The sequence below is a fragment of the Magnolia sinica genome, chromosome 1 (genome assembly GCF_029962835.1).
Source record: "Magnolia sinica isolate HGM2019 chromosome 1, MsV1, whole genome shotgun sequence".
NCBI lineage: Eukaryota > Viridiplantae > Streptophyta > Magnoliopsida > Magnoliales > Magnoliaceae > Magnolia > Magnolia sinica.
This window is the reverse complement of record NC_080573.1, coordinates 11,945,656-11,963,050: the sequence shown is the minus strand read 5'-3', so window position 1 is coordinate 11,963,050 and position 17,395 is coordinate 11,945,656. Positions and strand designations below refer to the sequence as shown.

Here is a 17,395-nt window from a genome sequence, read left to right as displayed (position 1 = left end):
TGGATATGACCCATACATCACGGTGGCCACTCAAAGCTCCTGCCCGTTCCCAGCTCGAGACGGGCGGGGGTAGGACGCAATCTGCGCCCAGCACTCCATCCTAATAAGCGGCTCGAAGCCCTCACACGTACGCAACGTTGCCACGTGTTTACGTGAAGCGCCTCTTCCACCATCGCGCGAATTCTCTTGGCTTCTCTTTCGACTTATCTTTCTCACGCACGTCCCTATAAAAATCTCCTCTCTCTCTTTCTGGCCGTCTCTCTCTATCCTCCTACTAGGGTTAGGGTTTTTATCTTCTTTTGCTTAGAGCTAGGGTTTTCTCGTCCTTTCATTCAGATCTATTGGATTTCTCCCCATCTGATTCTTCTTCTTATAGGGTTAGGGTTTCCATAGATATGATGCAACCTGCTGCAGGCGTCGTTCCACCGCCAATGGCTCCTTCCGCCATGGATCAGCAGCAACACCACCACCAACAGTATCAACACCATCCGCATCAGCAGCAACAACAACCACAGCAGCAGCAGCAGCCATGGATGATGATGCCGCCGCAGCCTCAGCCGCAGCAGCCCCCGCCTGTCTGGAACCAGCCACAGGTGCCGCAACCGGCTCCACAGCAGCAGCAGCAACCGCCGTTGCAGCAGCAACCGCAGCAGTCTCAGTATCCAGCTGCGGCGCCGGCTGCGGCGCCGGCCCAGCCGGCGAGTGCAGATGAGATCCGGACGCTTTGGATTGGTGACTTGCAGTACTGGATGGAAGAGACCTATATCCACGGCTGTTTTGCTCACACTGGAGAGGTGAGCCCTTTGCTATCTCTCTCCACTGTTTGTTGATTTACATGATTGAAACATGATTCTCTTTTAATGGGCTTTGCTTGGCGGTATCGCTTTCGTTCTTGCGGTTGTGGCGATCCTCGAACTGAGAACATGCCATTATAGTAGGAATTTTGGTTTGCACAAATCAATAAACATAAACCCATTTTTTTTTTTTGGTCGAACCCGTGGTTTGTTGATTCAGACCATTGTTCTGTTAGCCCCATCATAGATTTATGATATCTTGAAAATAGGGTGAGACAACCAAAAATCTGATATCTGTGGCCTCTGATTGATTTAATCACTCCTGTAAAGCAGATCTGGACTGATCTAGCCATTAGAAAAAAGAATTACTTGATAGAAAAACATAGTGAAGTCCAATTCCAGCTCTCAAGTCTCAATCAAAAGCTATAGCGTGCACAAACCAGGCTTTTAAGTCAGGCTTTTGTATCTTTCAGGCAGAGGGTTATTTCTGGAAATATGTGCAAAACATGTAAACCTTCTAAAAACACTCTTTTTGAATAGTTTTGCATTCAACCATTGGTTTTATCTGTCAAAAAAGAAAAAGGAAAAGAAAAAAAAAGAAAAAAGAAAAAACCATGGGTTTGATAATCTCAAGCTTCTCAGTCAATGTTGTCAAATTGCCTAAAATCGCATAAGCCATCAGCTTGGGCTGATTGCTTATGCCATCGCATCGCTCATGATGATGGTTTTTTTTTTTTTTTTTAAAGGAAAAAATTCTAAAAAACTAAGAAAAACTATTTATAATTACTACAAGTGATTGGATTGGGTTTATTTACCTATTTCCTTGTAGTTTGAGTATTCGACCATCTATATGTTGAGTTATATTATATTATATATAACAAAACAAATTTAAATAATCAACTAGTTACACTAAGAAAGAATTAGTTATTGAAAACTTAAAATATAGAAATTGTATTGATAATTTGAATCTTGATGAGTTGATGCATACAATACGAGTTACAAGTTACAACTTATTACAATATACAAGAAACCTGACCATTGGCCATTCTGCAAGTATGCCATGATTATGCGATTATGCCATTGCATAATCATGGCATTCTTTAGTATGCCATGGCATAAGTGATTTGAGCCATGGTATGCGATTATGCGATCACATATGACTACACTATTTTTAGTAGACATCATGGAATCAAAAAAGAAAGAACCCCCCAAAAACCCAAAGAACAGATGACACCATATTTTCCTAAAATAGTTTTTCAAAGTAAGGGAACTAATAACCAATGGGAGTCCAACCCTAATAAAACTTCTTAGTAAGGTAATGCTATAAATAGAAAACGTTAATTATGGAACCTTCTACAATCAGATATTAAATTGGGTCTCCAAGTATTCTTCTGAAAGTAGGATTTCCAATATGACGAGGATTTGATGCATGAAATGGCCGGCCCTTAGAAACCTTCTTTTCTCCAATTTCTCCATTATCAATCAAAATTTTGGAAGGAGAAAGGAATCCCAAATTGATCAGTTGCACCCTGAAAAATGTTTCCAACAAGTTTCCAAAATTGCACAATTCTCCATGGAAATCAGCTCACTCACCTGGCCCCGAAATCGGTTATGGAAAATGATTTTCGATGGAGGAAAAATTATGGAAAACAAACCCTTCAAAGATGATTCATCCATCTAAATGATCATCCATACATCAGTCATTAGAAACATGCATTGAATGAAACTCAAATAACGGTTTATGCACCTGAACTCTAGATCATAAGCTCAACAACTCAAGCCTAGATTCAAACCCTTCAATTGTTCCACCTCAAATATCATTTTCTTTTATCGTTTACATCAAAAGTAGATATTAGATGCATCACATGATCATTGATGGTCCACATTATTGTAAAAGGGGCTAATACTACTAAGGGTTTACTAGATTTGGGTGTGGGTGAAGCTAGGGTTAGGAAAGTTTGGGGAAAAATGTGAGATTAAGGTTAAAGTGGGAAATTGAATAAATGGATTAAAGGATTTAGGTATTAGGAGGCGGGAATTAGGGTTTTGGATGTAGGAAAATTAGGGATTTTAGGTTAATTGAAGGATTTGAAGATCAAGTGTTTGGGAGTTTGGGAGAAATTTGGAGTTTTAGGGTTAGGGTTTTGGACAGGGGAAGATGGGGTTTTGGAGGGAAGGTTCAAAGAGGTAGGGGGAATAGAGATGTGGCTGTACGGAGCAGCCCGTGGGCTCGCACATGTGGCCTTACGGTCACCCGATTGGGGTCTTGTTGGCTAGGGTTTGGTCCGTAACCTTGGTATTTTGAGGGAAATGATAAGGAAGAAGAAAGTACGGTGTTGGGATAGGTTTTGGATGGTTTGGGATGAAGAACTAAAGAGATTTCAATGAAATACCTTGCAAAGAAGAACTCAAGGAGATAGATGAGAACCTCACGCTCCCATTGATGGAAGATCGGTCTGGCACCAATCTCTCTTTCAAATCACATGGAAGACTTCATATCTCATGAAGAATAGAAAAGAGATTATTATTATTATTTTTTTAATGAGCAATAACCATTAAGGAGCTTCGCCTCCCCTCCCCTCCCCTCCCTTCCCCTCCTCTCTTTATATAATCTCAAGAAAATTTGAAAATTTTAAAATAGATCCTATTTAATGACTTTTAACAAAAAATAACCCTAGTCTAATGAAAAAGCACATGAAACCACTCATAAAGTGTCCAAAACATAAGTCCAACATAAACAAGATCCTAAAACATATAGATATGTCTTATGATAAAAGGAATGCTCCACGATCTACGGCTCGATCATGTAATCCATGCAATCCAATGGTCCGATTGTCACGTCCTTCAAATCCAACTGTCCCAATCGCTCTCTAAAGCAACCAATATGTGTCTTCCCAATGTGAGCTCTTCCAAATGCTCGCACATGCACTATGGGGTCTTCAACATGGATACTTGCATAGCCATAGAGAAATCAGGGCCCGCCTCCTCATCTAACACGGACGCAAAGGCGTACATGATGTGATGTCCTCATCAACTTCCAAGCATGAGTCATATTGAGTTATTCAACTAAGATCTATAGCGTTAGGGCTGTGTGCAAGGAGCTAGTGTGGTATTAACAAGCTGCAAATTTCTTGTTAGTGCAAACACATGGAGCAGTTTGTTAATCCCACATTTGCATTAGATCATATTGAATTATTCAACTATGAATCATTTGAAATATGGAACTAGCGTTTTTTTTCCCTCTTTCTTTCTTCATTTTTCTGTTGTATTGCTCTTGAAAATTCCACTTGCCATCTGCATTCATCTCTCTCCCATTTATTTTATACATGCATGTTCCAGACCTGCCTGATTAAGGTACATAAATGATGGGGTCCATTCAACAAACTGAGTGGATCTCATGCCATCTCATGTGGCGGTTAGGGGCCAGTGTGGGATTAACAAACTGCCCCATGTAAGTGTCAAATTAGACCAACATGATTGATTATAAAGTTCAGTCCTTTCTAGAGTTCCACATGCCTATTGCCAAATTTCTCGTCATGTAATGGTTTTCTGATTGTGGTGCCGTGATGATTTGCAGGTTGCTTCTGTGAAGGTCATCCGGAATAAGCAGACTGGGCAGTCGGAGGGTTATGGTTTTATTGAGTTTGTAAACCGTGCTGCTGCAGATAGAATTTTACAGACGTACAATGGCACCCTGATACCTGGTACCGAGCAAGCTTTCAGGCTTAATTGGGCATCCTTCAGTGCTGGAGAGAGGCGCACTGATGATGGTGCTGACTTTCCAATATTTGTTGGCGATTTGGCTTCTGATGTTACGGATTACATGTTGCAAGAGACATTCAGGAGTCACTACTCCACAGTTAAGGGTGCAAAAGTTGTCACTGATAGAGCTACCGGACGCTCAAAGGGCTATGGGTTTGTGAGATTTGGGGATGAAAGTGAGCAAGTGCGTGCCATGACAGAAATGAACGGAGTGTTCTGTTCTACAAGGCCAATGCGGATCGGCCCAGCAGCTACTAAGAAGAATACTGGTGGACAGCAGCAGTATCCTGCAAAAAGTATGTTTCTTAATCATGAGTATTCCTAGTTCTTATGGGTTTTTGTTATTATCTTTGTTTAGGGTTGCATGGAAATTTTCATTCAATTGTTGATTCAAATTGATGTTCCTGTTGTTCGTTTTCTATGCATTGAATGTTTGACTTGAAATTGATAAATGTGGGATCCACTATGAGGTCTTTGCTTGTTTTTCTTCCAGTTATGCTTGAAGATAAACGCCATTTGTTTCTTCGATGGATGCACACAGTCATTTCCTTCCTAGTAATTTCCTTTGTGAAGTTGGGCACATTTAATGCTCTTCAAAATTACAAACTCTTATAAAAACTCATGTTGTCTCGAAGCAGGGTGCCAAGAGGCTCTCTTCCCTTAGGGGCCTGGAACTGATTTCAGCTGAAATGCATATCCCCTTTAGTGCGTGGCCTCGTTTAGGTCAGTTTCCTGTTTATGTCATAATTTGTCATTAAATTTGCATTTCTGTGGCATTTCTATGCTACATTATCAAATTAATGTTTACAGTTCCTTGTATATTAAGAACTGTCAGTCAAGTTACGTTCTGTTCAGTTTTAATTATCTTTTTTTTTTCCCCGCAAGTCTGAAGAATCGCTGGTTTAGTTCTTTGTAAATCAGTTTCTTTCCACCAATTTATAGTATAATTGAATATTAGTTTTTCCCCTTTCTCGTCCAATGTTTGTTTCTGGTTCTTGATACCGATTTTTCATTCTAGGAAAGAAAGGTTCTCTTTGGAATTTTGGGTTGCAGTTTTTATTGCTTGATACCCCCAAAATGCCCAATATTTGCTTACAGGCGTCCTGCTTTCAGTTTAATGCATGTAGCACCTTTTTCTTTCTTTCTTTCTTCTTCTTCTTCTCCTTCTTTTTTTTTAATATTTCTTTTTCATTGCATCTTCTTGATTAGGTTATTTCCTGTGGAATTTCTATCCTGTTCGTCTTCCTTCTGCACATCATTTTCTTTGTTCACTTTCTAGAGTTGGTTTTCCTTTGAATGTCTGATCTGGAGGGGGAATTTATATCACAATCCTGGTTAATTATAGATAGTATTTGATTTTTGAAATGATACAATAAAGCTCTAGGAGTGTTACTAACTTTATTATTATTATTATTTTGTCTTAAAAACTTTTTTTCACATAGCTAATGCTTTGGTGTTTGTCTTTCCCCTGTTGTTTTTGTTTAAGAAGAATGTAAGAATTAAATGTTGATGAGAAAATTCTATATGGTCAATTATTTAGAAGCAATGTATGGCGACATGATCTCATTTCTTTGTTTTTGGTCTATTTAATTACTGGTGTCTTAGGAGTATTTATGTAATATGCCTTTGCTCTAGTTAATGAACAGATTAATTGACTAATATGGTCAACTAGGTAGAATTTTGCTGCCCTAAACTCTTCTCCCTCTCTATGTATGTGTGCATGTGTGTGATCATGTATGTCGCTGTTAGACCATAGGTCATTAAATCACCTTCCCCTTGTCCTTTTAGAGCCGTCAATTGGAACCAACTTCTAATCGGTGCAGTTCTTGGTCTCTCCAATACACATGGCCAAGCCTTCTATGTCCACTTTCTCTCATCTTATTACGTATTGGTGCTGATTTTAAGTAACCTTTCTAATACATCTCAACGTCCTTATTTTGGCTACAAGTTTCTTATGAACATGTTGTTTCTTGATTGCCCAGCTTTTTGTTCCTTATAGCATGGCTAGTGCTATATCCATCCTATAAAATTTCCCGAGGCATGTATCCACTTCCCCCACTCAACTCTAATTCTATGAGCAACGTCCTTCTCAATCTTTGTGCCTGATGAATTATTAACTCAAGATATTGAGAATGGTCATTTTGGGGTGTCCACTTCCTCCACCCAACTCTAATTCCATGAGGAACATCCTTCTCAATCTTTGTGCATGATGAATTATCAACTCAAGATATTGAGAATGGTCATTTTTGGGGTGTCTCTTGGTCCCCAATCTTAACCAATTCTTTGTTTCATTCTTTAAAACAAACTATTTCCTTATTTCCACTACAATACTAAGATCGGATTTAATATTATTATACTTTAGTCATCCACCCAGCAACTCTAATTCTATGAGCCACTCTATATTTGAGCTTCCATGAAGTGTCAAGCCAAGATATTGAGAATGGTCATTTTTGGGGTATTTCTTGGTCAACAATCATTACTAATTCCTTGTTTTATCCATAAAGAAAAAACCCAATTCCTCGTTTCCACCATGATTGTTATTATATTTAGTCTGAATGATTTTAGAATATTTTAGCCTAATGTTCTCTCTATTCTTCTTGCTGTAATCTTTTTGGTTTTCTTAATACAATTTCGTCATCTTTCAAAAAAAAAAAAAAGCATCCCTCCATAGTTGTAGCTTTGTGTCTACCCCATGGTAGAACAGTTTGTGTAACGGCCCTTACATAATAGTAAGTGTGGGAACCGTTATGCAATATGGGGCTATAACACCCAGTCTAAAGAAAGGGCCCTTAACGGGCCTGTAAAAGCCATGACAATCCAATATGGGGCTGTAACGGATCAATTTGGGCCATTAAAAATCTGATACAAAGGCAATATGTGTTTCTTCCTGTAAAAAAAAGAAAGACAGAAAAGAAACCGTTAGAAGGCTGTACGTTATGGGACCATTACCCTCTGTATCATGACAGGCATATAAGGCTTGCTGTTATGGCCACCGTTACCGTTATTAACTACCTTGGTTTCCCTTGTCTCATTAAATCAGAACTATGTTATCTGCAAAGAACTTATATTTGATGCCTCTTCTTGTAAATGCTAGTTAACTCGTCCATGACCAATGGAAAAAGATATGTGCTCATTGCTGGCCCTAGTTCAAGCCTTGATCTATTGGAAACTTTTCTCTCCATTAGTTGCCTTCACATAGTAACATTTGTTCTTTCTCCCTCATACATCCTTAATCATTTTAATATATCCTCTTGGGACTCATTTCTTTCTCAAACCACTACATTATCTCTTCAGGGATCCTACCATATGTGTTCTATAAGTCAATAAAGGCCATGTGGAGATCATTCATCCTCTCCCTAGTACAGCTGCCATTTTGCTGCTACATTATTCAATACTGTAGCAGAATATGATGGGTGGTGCACATGCACTCATAAATTGTACTCGTGGCATCCATTAACTCAAATTAAACCACTAAATTGTGGACCCCACTATTTATGAGTCACGATTCCAAAATCAAACGGTCAAACAATCCTAACCTTTGATTCATGCATACTTTTTGTTGAAATATGACCATTGGAGTGTGGTAGTGACTCATCCTTCTCACATGGGACACTCATACAGTCATCCGAATTGTCTAAATTGTAGGATATGTTGTGGATGGATCATATATCTAAGATCACGGTCATAACAAAAATCTGAACCATTTGATGTCAAAGCAACAAAGTCCAAATGGTCTATACGGCTGTATGACTCGGTATTACCAGTGGGCGAGACACCCTGCTGAAACTGATTTTTAAACGTTGGTAGTGTTACTATGGCACAATCTTTCTTCCATAAAAGATAGTCATGGGTTCCCATCACTCATGTGATTTGGTGGGCCACAACATATGCCATGAGCCCCAATCGCTCATGGGGGCTGCAACTGAAGGGCTATATAGTGGCTCATGGTGCCGGATTTGGTGAATCTTTGTATTTGCAGTGAAGTCCCTTACTGTAAGTTGATAGATGTGATTGTCGTGTACCACTCGAAACTGAAAGGAAAATATTGCAGGTAAAGACTGGAGCCATGCTTTATGGGACAGAATGTTGGGCGGTTAAGGAACAACATGTTCACAGGATCAACATAGCTGAAATGAGGATGTTGAGATATGATTGACAAGATGAGGAAAGGTAGAATTAGAATTTAGTTAGACCAGTGCCATGCTTTATGGGACAGAATGTTGGGCGGTTAAGGAACAACCTGTTCATAGAATGAACGTAGCTGAAATGAGGATGTTGAGATATGAGTGGCAAGATGAGGAAGGATAGAATTAGAAATTAATGCATTCAAGGGAACTCAGGAATCTAGGAATCACACCAATAGGTAATAAGATGAGGGAATGTAGTCTTATTAAATGGTTGGGTCAAGTGCAATGCAGACCAAGAACTGCACCTGCTGGAAGAAGTGAGTTGGTGCAAGTTGAAGGCTCTTACAAGGCAAGGCGAGGTGCAAAAGGATGTAGACGGGGTAGAAAGAAAAGACTTGATGACCTATGGTTTAGCTGAAGGTCTGTCCCTTGATAGAGTGGAGTGGCAGAACAAGGTTTATGTAACCGACCCCGGCTAATTGGGATAAGCCTTGGATGATGATGATGATGATGAGAGATGTATCAATCTCGGTCCTTTGCGAACAGTTGGGAATTAGCATTTGCATCCCTACCTCTCTTGGGTCCCTCAACCATGAAGTGGCACTATTAGTTTCCGATGGAAATTATATAGTACCAAAGTCACCGGTAGTTGACTTTCATCTCAAACAAGGGATAGTTTTGGCCATTGCTATTAAAGTAAATAAAGTGTGGCTATTGAAGAGTCTGGTTGTATCTAGTGCCTCTATCAACACTATCATATCATATCATGTGCCTGGTGCCTGATTTTTGGTATAAACAATGTTCTTGGCACATTTTAGATCAGTGATCAGAATTGAGCCAGCAACAGTTCCTTTTGACTTAAATTTTTTTTGGCATACTTGTCAATTCAACGAACATATTCTTGATGGTTTCACGATTTTCCTTCTTTCTTTTCTTTTTATGATGTTTTTCACCTATATTGTTATTTGCAGCTTCTTACCAGACTGCTCAAGCAACACAGTCCGAGAACGACCCAAATAATACAACTGTGCGTGCCTTGTTCTATTCTATCAGTGGAAGCATAATTTTATGCCACATGGTTGTGATTATAACATCTTTGAATGCAGATATTTGTTGGCGCTCTGGATCCAAATGTTACTGATGATCATTTGAGACAAGTTTTTAGCCAGTTTGGGGAATTGATACATGTTAAAATTCCTTTGGGAAAACGTTGTGGGTTTGTTCAATTTGCTAACAGGTGCGTGAATTTTCCAACTTAAATGTTGTTCGCATTCTTGAATGCCTGAACCTGCAATGCCATAATACCAATCTTTCAAAAGAAGAAGCAGCAGCCATAATATACCTTTTTCTTTTTTTTTTTTTCTGTTTGTGTTGCTTCAGAGCTTGTGCAGAGGAGGCTTTACTGATGTTGAATGGAACTCAGCTAGGAGGGCAAAATATTCGTCTTTCTTGGGGCCGTAGTCCAAACAAACAGGTTGTTTAAGTTCTACTCTGTACTTCGTTAATGCATTTTTAGGACGTAAAGTACTTGAAAGTGCGTGTATTTCCTTGAAACTGACTAACCCAACTCTTGGATCTCTTCAGCCGCAGCCAGATCCAAACCAGTGGAATGGTGGTGGTGGTGCTGCTACTGGTGGTTATTATGGGTATGGGCAGGGCTATGAAGCGTATGGATATGCGCCACCTGCGCAAGATCCTAATATGTATGCTTATGGAGCTTATCCTGGGTATGGGAACTATCAGCAACAACAGGTGAGAATGGTTTTAGTAATCCGTTGTTTTATGGTTCATGTTATGCTTCTGCTTGTGCTTCCATATGTTTCTCGATACACCATGTACCATATTTGGGTATGGTTTTGTGCTATGCAGAGTCCTTTAATCGCATGCTATGCTGATCGTGTTTTACATAAAACTAAAGAATTAGCCTACTCTCTCATAAATGTGGTTCGTAGATAAGCCTCTGTCAATACATCTAGGACTTCATTCTAGTTATTGGGAACTGTCTGTTGATATAAACTAAATTCATTTAGCTGAGCAGCAGTTGCTCCCATGCACTGTCAATACTCGATTTTGTGTTGCTAGATGTCAAAAGACTACTGAAAGGGAACTAAACCTAATGTTCAAATGAAAAAGGAGAAAAAATTGAACCCAATATTCAAACAAAACAGAAACAGAAACCTGGATACTGAATTCCTGGTTCAGTTTTCAGTCTGAGATTAAGTTTTGATGTTTATGTTGAATGCAATGGTAAAAAATGAGAGCAATCGGCAGGTTATGGCTTCTTAGGCACTCTGGGTTCCAATAGGCAATGTTTTAAATATCGACAATATCGGCCGATATATCCCACGATATATCTTGTATCCCACTTGTGCGATACGAAACGCACAAGTAGTGCCGATATATCCCACATGTTCGATCAGTGGGTACTTTCAAATTCTGGTCCCTTTTTTTTTTTTAAAATATTGAAATTATGTTAAATCGGTGTTAAATGGTTACAAATCGATTGGTTCTTCATGCTTAGCATGAATCATGGAATTGGAGCTTTGATTTCGATATCCATTGGTTCTTCATGTTTTCCATGTTTTGTTTCGAAATTTTCCTTCAACCAATTGTCAGTTGTGACTAATTTTGAAGTATTTGATAAATGATCATCACATACACTCTCTAATTTTGAAATTTGAGTATATGATGCAGGACATGAAATTAAATATGACATGCAAGATTTCAAGCTTTAGATCATACCAATTTTAAACACTCACAAAATTCCACGTCCCACGTACTATCAAACATTCAACAATGAGAATCTACGGGAGTCCAAGCCTACACACGTTTAAGGTTGGATTAAATAAAATTATAAACCAAACAATGCCCAAAGGAGTGTAAGATTCATCCACTCTTGCAAAGGATTGTTCCCCAATTCAAGAGATTCACCATGTTTCAACTCGGGGAAAGTCTAGGGTTTGCAAAAGTGGAAAAAACTTGGGATTTGGGAATTATCTGGGATTAGGGTTTGAGATTTAAGGCGAGAAAGGAGAGAAGATAGAAAAATCCAGAAGTTGAGACAATCCGCGTGCGCGGGCAGTGGCCCGACCCAGACGCACGTGCGTGGACCTCTGTTCGTATGTGTGTGGGGCCCACGAAACTGGAAACGTCCAGCTTGGGTCTGGTCGGCTAGGGGAGGTCCTCTCTCACGCCAAATTTCAAGCCGATCCGATGTATGGTGAGTGCGTGGTGCTCCGCTGAAGTTTCAGCCCCCTGGTGGGCCAGAATTTGGAAATTCGCTGTGGAAGAGAACTTGATTGCCAAAAAAGGAGAAATCTGAAGATGGGATGGCCGTGGAAGATGAGGGAAGTGGGCCAGAAGCTGGAAATATGCTTTAGATCAATTTGAATATAGTTGTATTTGTTTAGTCAGACAACGCAAAGCTTCGGACCCTATACAAAGGAACCCTATTATGTGAGCTTCTTTTTTGAGATATTATTTAAAAGTGTGTACTAAGGTCTTTTTTGATAATCCTTGAAGTTTCATTGAAAATTTCAACAATTTTCCCAATGTTTCCCAAAAAGTGCGATAAATTACGCGATACAAATGATATATCCTGTGCAATAACCGATATGTATTTGTATCCCAAGGATGTGATATGTAAGCGATACTGATATTTCGAACACTGCCAATAGGTCACATACATGAAACATGACTGAGATCTTTGCAACCCTTACACAGTTCTAGTGTAGTTACACCACTATAGGAGAATCACTTCCTGTAGATAACCTTATCTCAGGATTAAAACTCAGAAAACCTCTAAATAGGCCCTTAAAACTGCATAAAGAAGTTAAGTCCCTTGAGGAATTTTATTAACAAAAAGGAAACCCAAAGCTTACCCAATCCAACCACTTGCTGTCCTATGTAAATAAAGAAACAAAAATAAGTAGGTCTCTTGCCTCAACATTATGGGCTTTAGAAGCTTGCTTTTGGCCTAAAACTAATTCCAGTGTTAGATCACGAGGGGCCCATGGGTTTATTCTAAATGCTGTTTGGGCCTTCAATTCCGAAAGCAGGGTCCACAATGTTATCGGAATTGTTGAACATGCCTTTGGACAGATTTTATGGTCTGATCTCTCCATTGTGCGGGCTGTGGGGTCCCCTTGGTGCCTGCTTTAGTGGTCAGATGGGGTCTGGCATCAAGTACTGTGAATTTAATCTTTGGTTTTGTGGGGAGGAGGTTCTCTGTGCTCTTGTTTCTTGTGCAGGAGGTGATGCCATATGTTCCTTTCACTATTGGTGCTGCCTTTACTTTCTTCATTGACAAACTTCCCCCCCTTCACCTCATTCTTTCTACCTCTCATGCGACACCTTGCCATCTTTTTCTGTAGTTAATAGTTATGGCTCTTGAGGATGATTTTTCATCATATTCATGTACTTGAACTTCTTCAGGCCCTTGAAATCCGCCCAAACAGCCTATTGCCATTGTTTGTATAACTTTGATCCACCATGTGATGTGCCTGTTCAGTACTCTGAGCAAACTGTATTGCAGGCTTGTAAAATGTGCATTGTCCGATGTGACATTTCTTGTATTGTGCTACGAGTTGAGTTCTCCCAACCCTCAATTCTAGCTCCACCAGAGATACGTCATCAATGTACTTGGGGTCAGATACACAAATCCTGTTACCCAATTCCAGATATTCCAAATTCTTTGAGAGCAAAATGAAAATGTTGATGTTCAATTATTGTTTTTACCCCCTTTTTTTTCACATTTGTCTGTTACAAGGAAAAAAAGTACTTTTCTTCCATGTCATTTGGATCTTGATCATGATTTGTTTGCCATTGGAAATTTAAATGTTAATGATGATGATTACATAGATAGGATGGTTCTCTGCAGCTTCTCCTTTATGAAGTTCCAGCACACGATAGCATGTGCACCTGTTGCATTTAAGGAAGTTGTAATGTATATATTGTTTCATGGGTGCAGTGATCTTCGCCGGTGATCAGAGAGATGTGGGAGAGAGGAGCAGAGCATTGGTTTGCTTATGTTTGTTTTGGGGGAGAGTATTTTAATCTGTTCATGTAACGTATTTATTTGCAGTCTGTGTAGCTCTTCTTTTGGAGGTTAGTTTTTCTCTTTCTATCAGTTCTTTTTCTCTATGAAGCTTTTGTTTAGCTGAGAAAAGAGCTGCTGCTGAATTGAGTCGGGTCTCCCATGGAACTGTCTCACATTTGGCGTATTTTAAGACCAATCTAACGATATGAAGATACTTTGCCTGGTTGGGTGTGAACTTGTTATTGTTTATGATCAGGAAACTATAGAATCTTGCACTGGAGTCTGAGAGACAGTATGTGCTTGGGCTAGCCACCAATACTGGGTCCTTCTCCCAATTGAATGTTGGCAATTGCGATTCATCTCTTCTTAACCTTATATTTGTGGGCAAAAAATTGAATTGCTAAGATTGGTTTATTGATAACATTTTCGGGGTGTGGTCCATCCATCGTTTACAACAATTCAAAACATAGGCAGGGTTCAGAGAATTACAAATCGTATGCTTGTTCCTTGTTCAAGACGCAATTTACATGCTTTTATTATTATTATTATTATTTAATTTACTAAAGGTGTTTGAGTTTTGATAATGTATTTCATGGTTCTACAACTCTGGACTCGATCGGGGCTAGAACAAACTCATTGAAATTGAGTCGCTTTAATACTTGAGCGTGCCTCTGTTCCAAATCTGTAAAACTCACTAGGCGGACCTGACACAACGCAAGCCTGGTGAAGCGGCTTTTATTTTTATTTTTATTTTTATATTTTAAATTCAAGTACAAAGGAGAACTATTTGGATCCACACGCACACTACAGACTTTGGTTCAAGTCTACGATCACCACGGAAATGTGTGAGCGGTATTCATCGGGTGAAAAGTCCATATGCCCAGGCCAAAATACATGATGGTCCACTAATTTTTTGGGTTACATGTGTACCGGAATGGTGGACAGGAAAATCAGCAAGAGATCTGTCTATGATCGTGGGCGATTTGATCGACTGGTCCAGCTCGATTTTTAGGCCCCAGCATGCCATGGTCGGGTCCCCAATGATACGGGATATGCGATACTGGGTTGATGCGTCAAGCAGAAGCACTGACGTGAATGCGCCTTTCCAAAATCAAGCTAGTCCACTCGACACTTCCGTTGAATATACACTGCTGCTCTTTTGCTTCTAACCACTGTCGTTGGAATACAGGTCACAGCCTTCCTGACTGTCCCTAGGCCATGGCATCTACATCAGTGGGCCTAAAGCCTCATGAATGACTGATGTGAATGGCTTAGTAATGTTTGGAAAAGCTATTTGTAGGTAGGCTATCCTCAAGCTCCAAAACCAAATACCACCATTTGTAGGTGTGGTTGACACGTGGGACACCTCATTTTCCCGGATCGTACTCAATACTCTTTTCCTAGAAATGAGGGGTCCCACTCATCACCCGGAAACTCATGTGCACTAGTTAGCTAAAGAGCATACTTTTGCGTACGTGCGAGCCCACCTTGATGTTTATATTGTATATCTATGCCGTCCATCTGTTTTATCATTTCACGCCCAAAAATGAATCAAATCCAATGTCTTGTGGTGTGGCCCACTTGGGTTTTGAATCTGCCTGTTTAAGAGCTTACGTATTAACATGGGCTGGTGCAACGGATGGACGGAGTGGATATAACACAGACATCACTGTGGACCCCACAGAGCATTTGGTTACACAGGCTGAAATTCACATGCCAGCATGGACCACGTGTGTCAGATCCGTTCCATTCATCAGTTGGGGACCACCGTTCGTCAGGACTGCCACGCTTGTGCGAGAAAAAGTGGAGCTAACATCTGACAACGGTCCATCTGATGAGTGCACCGATCTAATTTACGACAATGGAGTTAACACCTGGCGAACTATCAGGATCTCTTACACGTATGCCAAGCTGCCATATCCAGATCTCTTACCATGAACAAACCATCTGCCCTTATCCTCAGTTGGAAAACGATCCGAACCTTTGATTTCTACTTTCTTGCTGGCTATTGAAAATATATCTTTTCATCGTTCTAAAATGCATCTGCAGATCCTAAATTTCACAATAGTCCGTTCAAGCGTAATTTTCTTATGATAGTCCTTATAGCGGCGTGGCTTTGGTAGATCCCTGGATCCACCAAGGTGGGTGAATCCGGACTATAGGGCTTACCATTATGTTGTTGTGGAAAAAGTGTCAAACATAAGTTTAAAACAATCAAATCAAAATAAGAGACTGGTACAAAGATTTATGTAATCTGACTATATGCCTTTTCCATAGGAAAGAAACAATTTTTTTTTTCCTTCGCTGAAACCAAAAGAAACAAAAATATAATGCTTGTCTCTTTTCTGATATATACAATAAATTTCCTCTGCAACCCTCCTCACACATACCAAGTAACACGATGTAAATACGAAAAAGGCTTCACAAGAAGTAGAGTGAGAGAAAGTAGAGAGAAAGAGAGCCCGCCAATCCCACTGCCGCAAAATATACATATGCCTTACATCCAATCTTTCCACCCATTTTGATAGATATTTTAAAGCATTATTCAAAAAAAATGACGTAAATCAAATTTTTTGATAAATTGCACCACAAGAAATAATGTGATTGACCATTAAAAAACTTCTTGTGAGCTATAAAAGTTTTGGATCAAGCTGATATTTGTGTGGTCCCTTCATCTTGTTCTTTGCAACCTCACATGTTTGATGATAAACAATCAGATGGCATAAAAAGTTTTTAATGGTTATTCAATCACCACAATTTCCTATGATGGAGTCCACTTAAAATTAAGTTCTACTACTTTTTTGGACCACTGCTTAAAATGATTTACCAAAATAGATGAACAACATGAATATAAGGCACATATATCATGGCAGGTAACATGGTAAAGGAACCACAAAACTCGGTGGCCATGGGGATCCATGAAGCCGTGCCCCCTCATAGGCAATAGCAATGCCCCTCTGGTTTGGCCAGTGACACTACTAGTAGCTAGTGGCTACTGCTCAGTACTTTATGGGTCCCACCATGATGTATGTGTTTCATCCACATCTTCCATCCATTTTTTCTAGATAGATCCTAATCTCAAAAGGACCCCATCACAAGAACACAATGTCGATTGAAACGGCTAAAAATTTCTTAAGAGCCGTAAAAGTTTAGAATCAAGCTGATGTGTTTTTTTTTTTCCTTCTCCCTTTCATTCAGGTCTGCACGACCTATGTGACCTTATCAATACGCATTGAATGTCAAATAACATTACAGGGCACTAGGAGGCTTTTAATAGCAGACATTCAATCACTTATTTTTTTTTGGATCAATGCTAAAATGATTTAGAAAAATAGATGAACGGTGTGGATGAAATACATACGTGATAGTTAGTTCCACGTAACACCAACCAGTAGACACTTACGTCCACAAAAGAGAAGGTTCCGATCATTGGACCACACATCGTGTGGGCGCACTAGTGGGCGGCGACACAATCTGGGATCACGGGTTGGCTAGTGACCTGCCATTGGCCAATGGCTAGTGGTCATTGCCCTGAGGGCCCACTATGATGTATGTGTTTCATCCGCATCGCTAGTCCATTTTTCCATATCATTATATGGCATGAGCCAAAAAATGAGGTAAATCCAAATACCAAGTGGACCACATCACAAGATACCATGTTGATTGATTGGCGA

General features: G+C 39.7%; 1 protein-coding gene across 1 annotated transcript; it reads left to right on the top strand.

The window, feature by feature from the left end:
• Nucleotides 1-232: 232 nt before the first annotated feature.
• LOC131240101 (polyadenylate-binding protein RBP45-like) lies at nt 233-14,001 on the top strand. The gene is made up of 7 exons (XM_058238154.1): nt 233-794; nt 4,372-4,852; nt 9,655-9,710; nt 9,790-9,920; nt 10,064-10,157; nt 10,268-10,435; nt 13,653-14,001. Exons 1-7 carry the CDS (start codon nt 396-398, stop codon nt 13,653-13,655), a joined length of 1,332 nt encoding a protein of 443 aa, XP_058094137.1. The 5' UTR covers nt 233-395; the 3' UTR covers nt 13,656-14,001.
• The last annotated feature ends 3,394 nt before the right edge of the window (nt 14,002-17,395 follow it).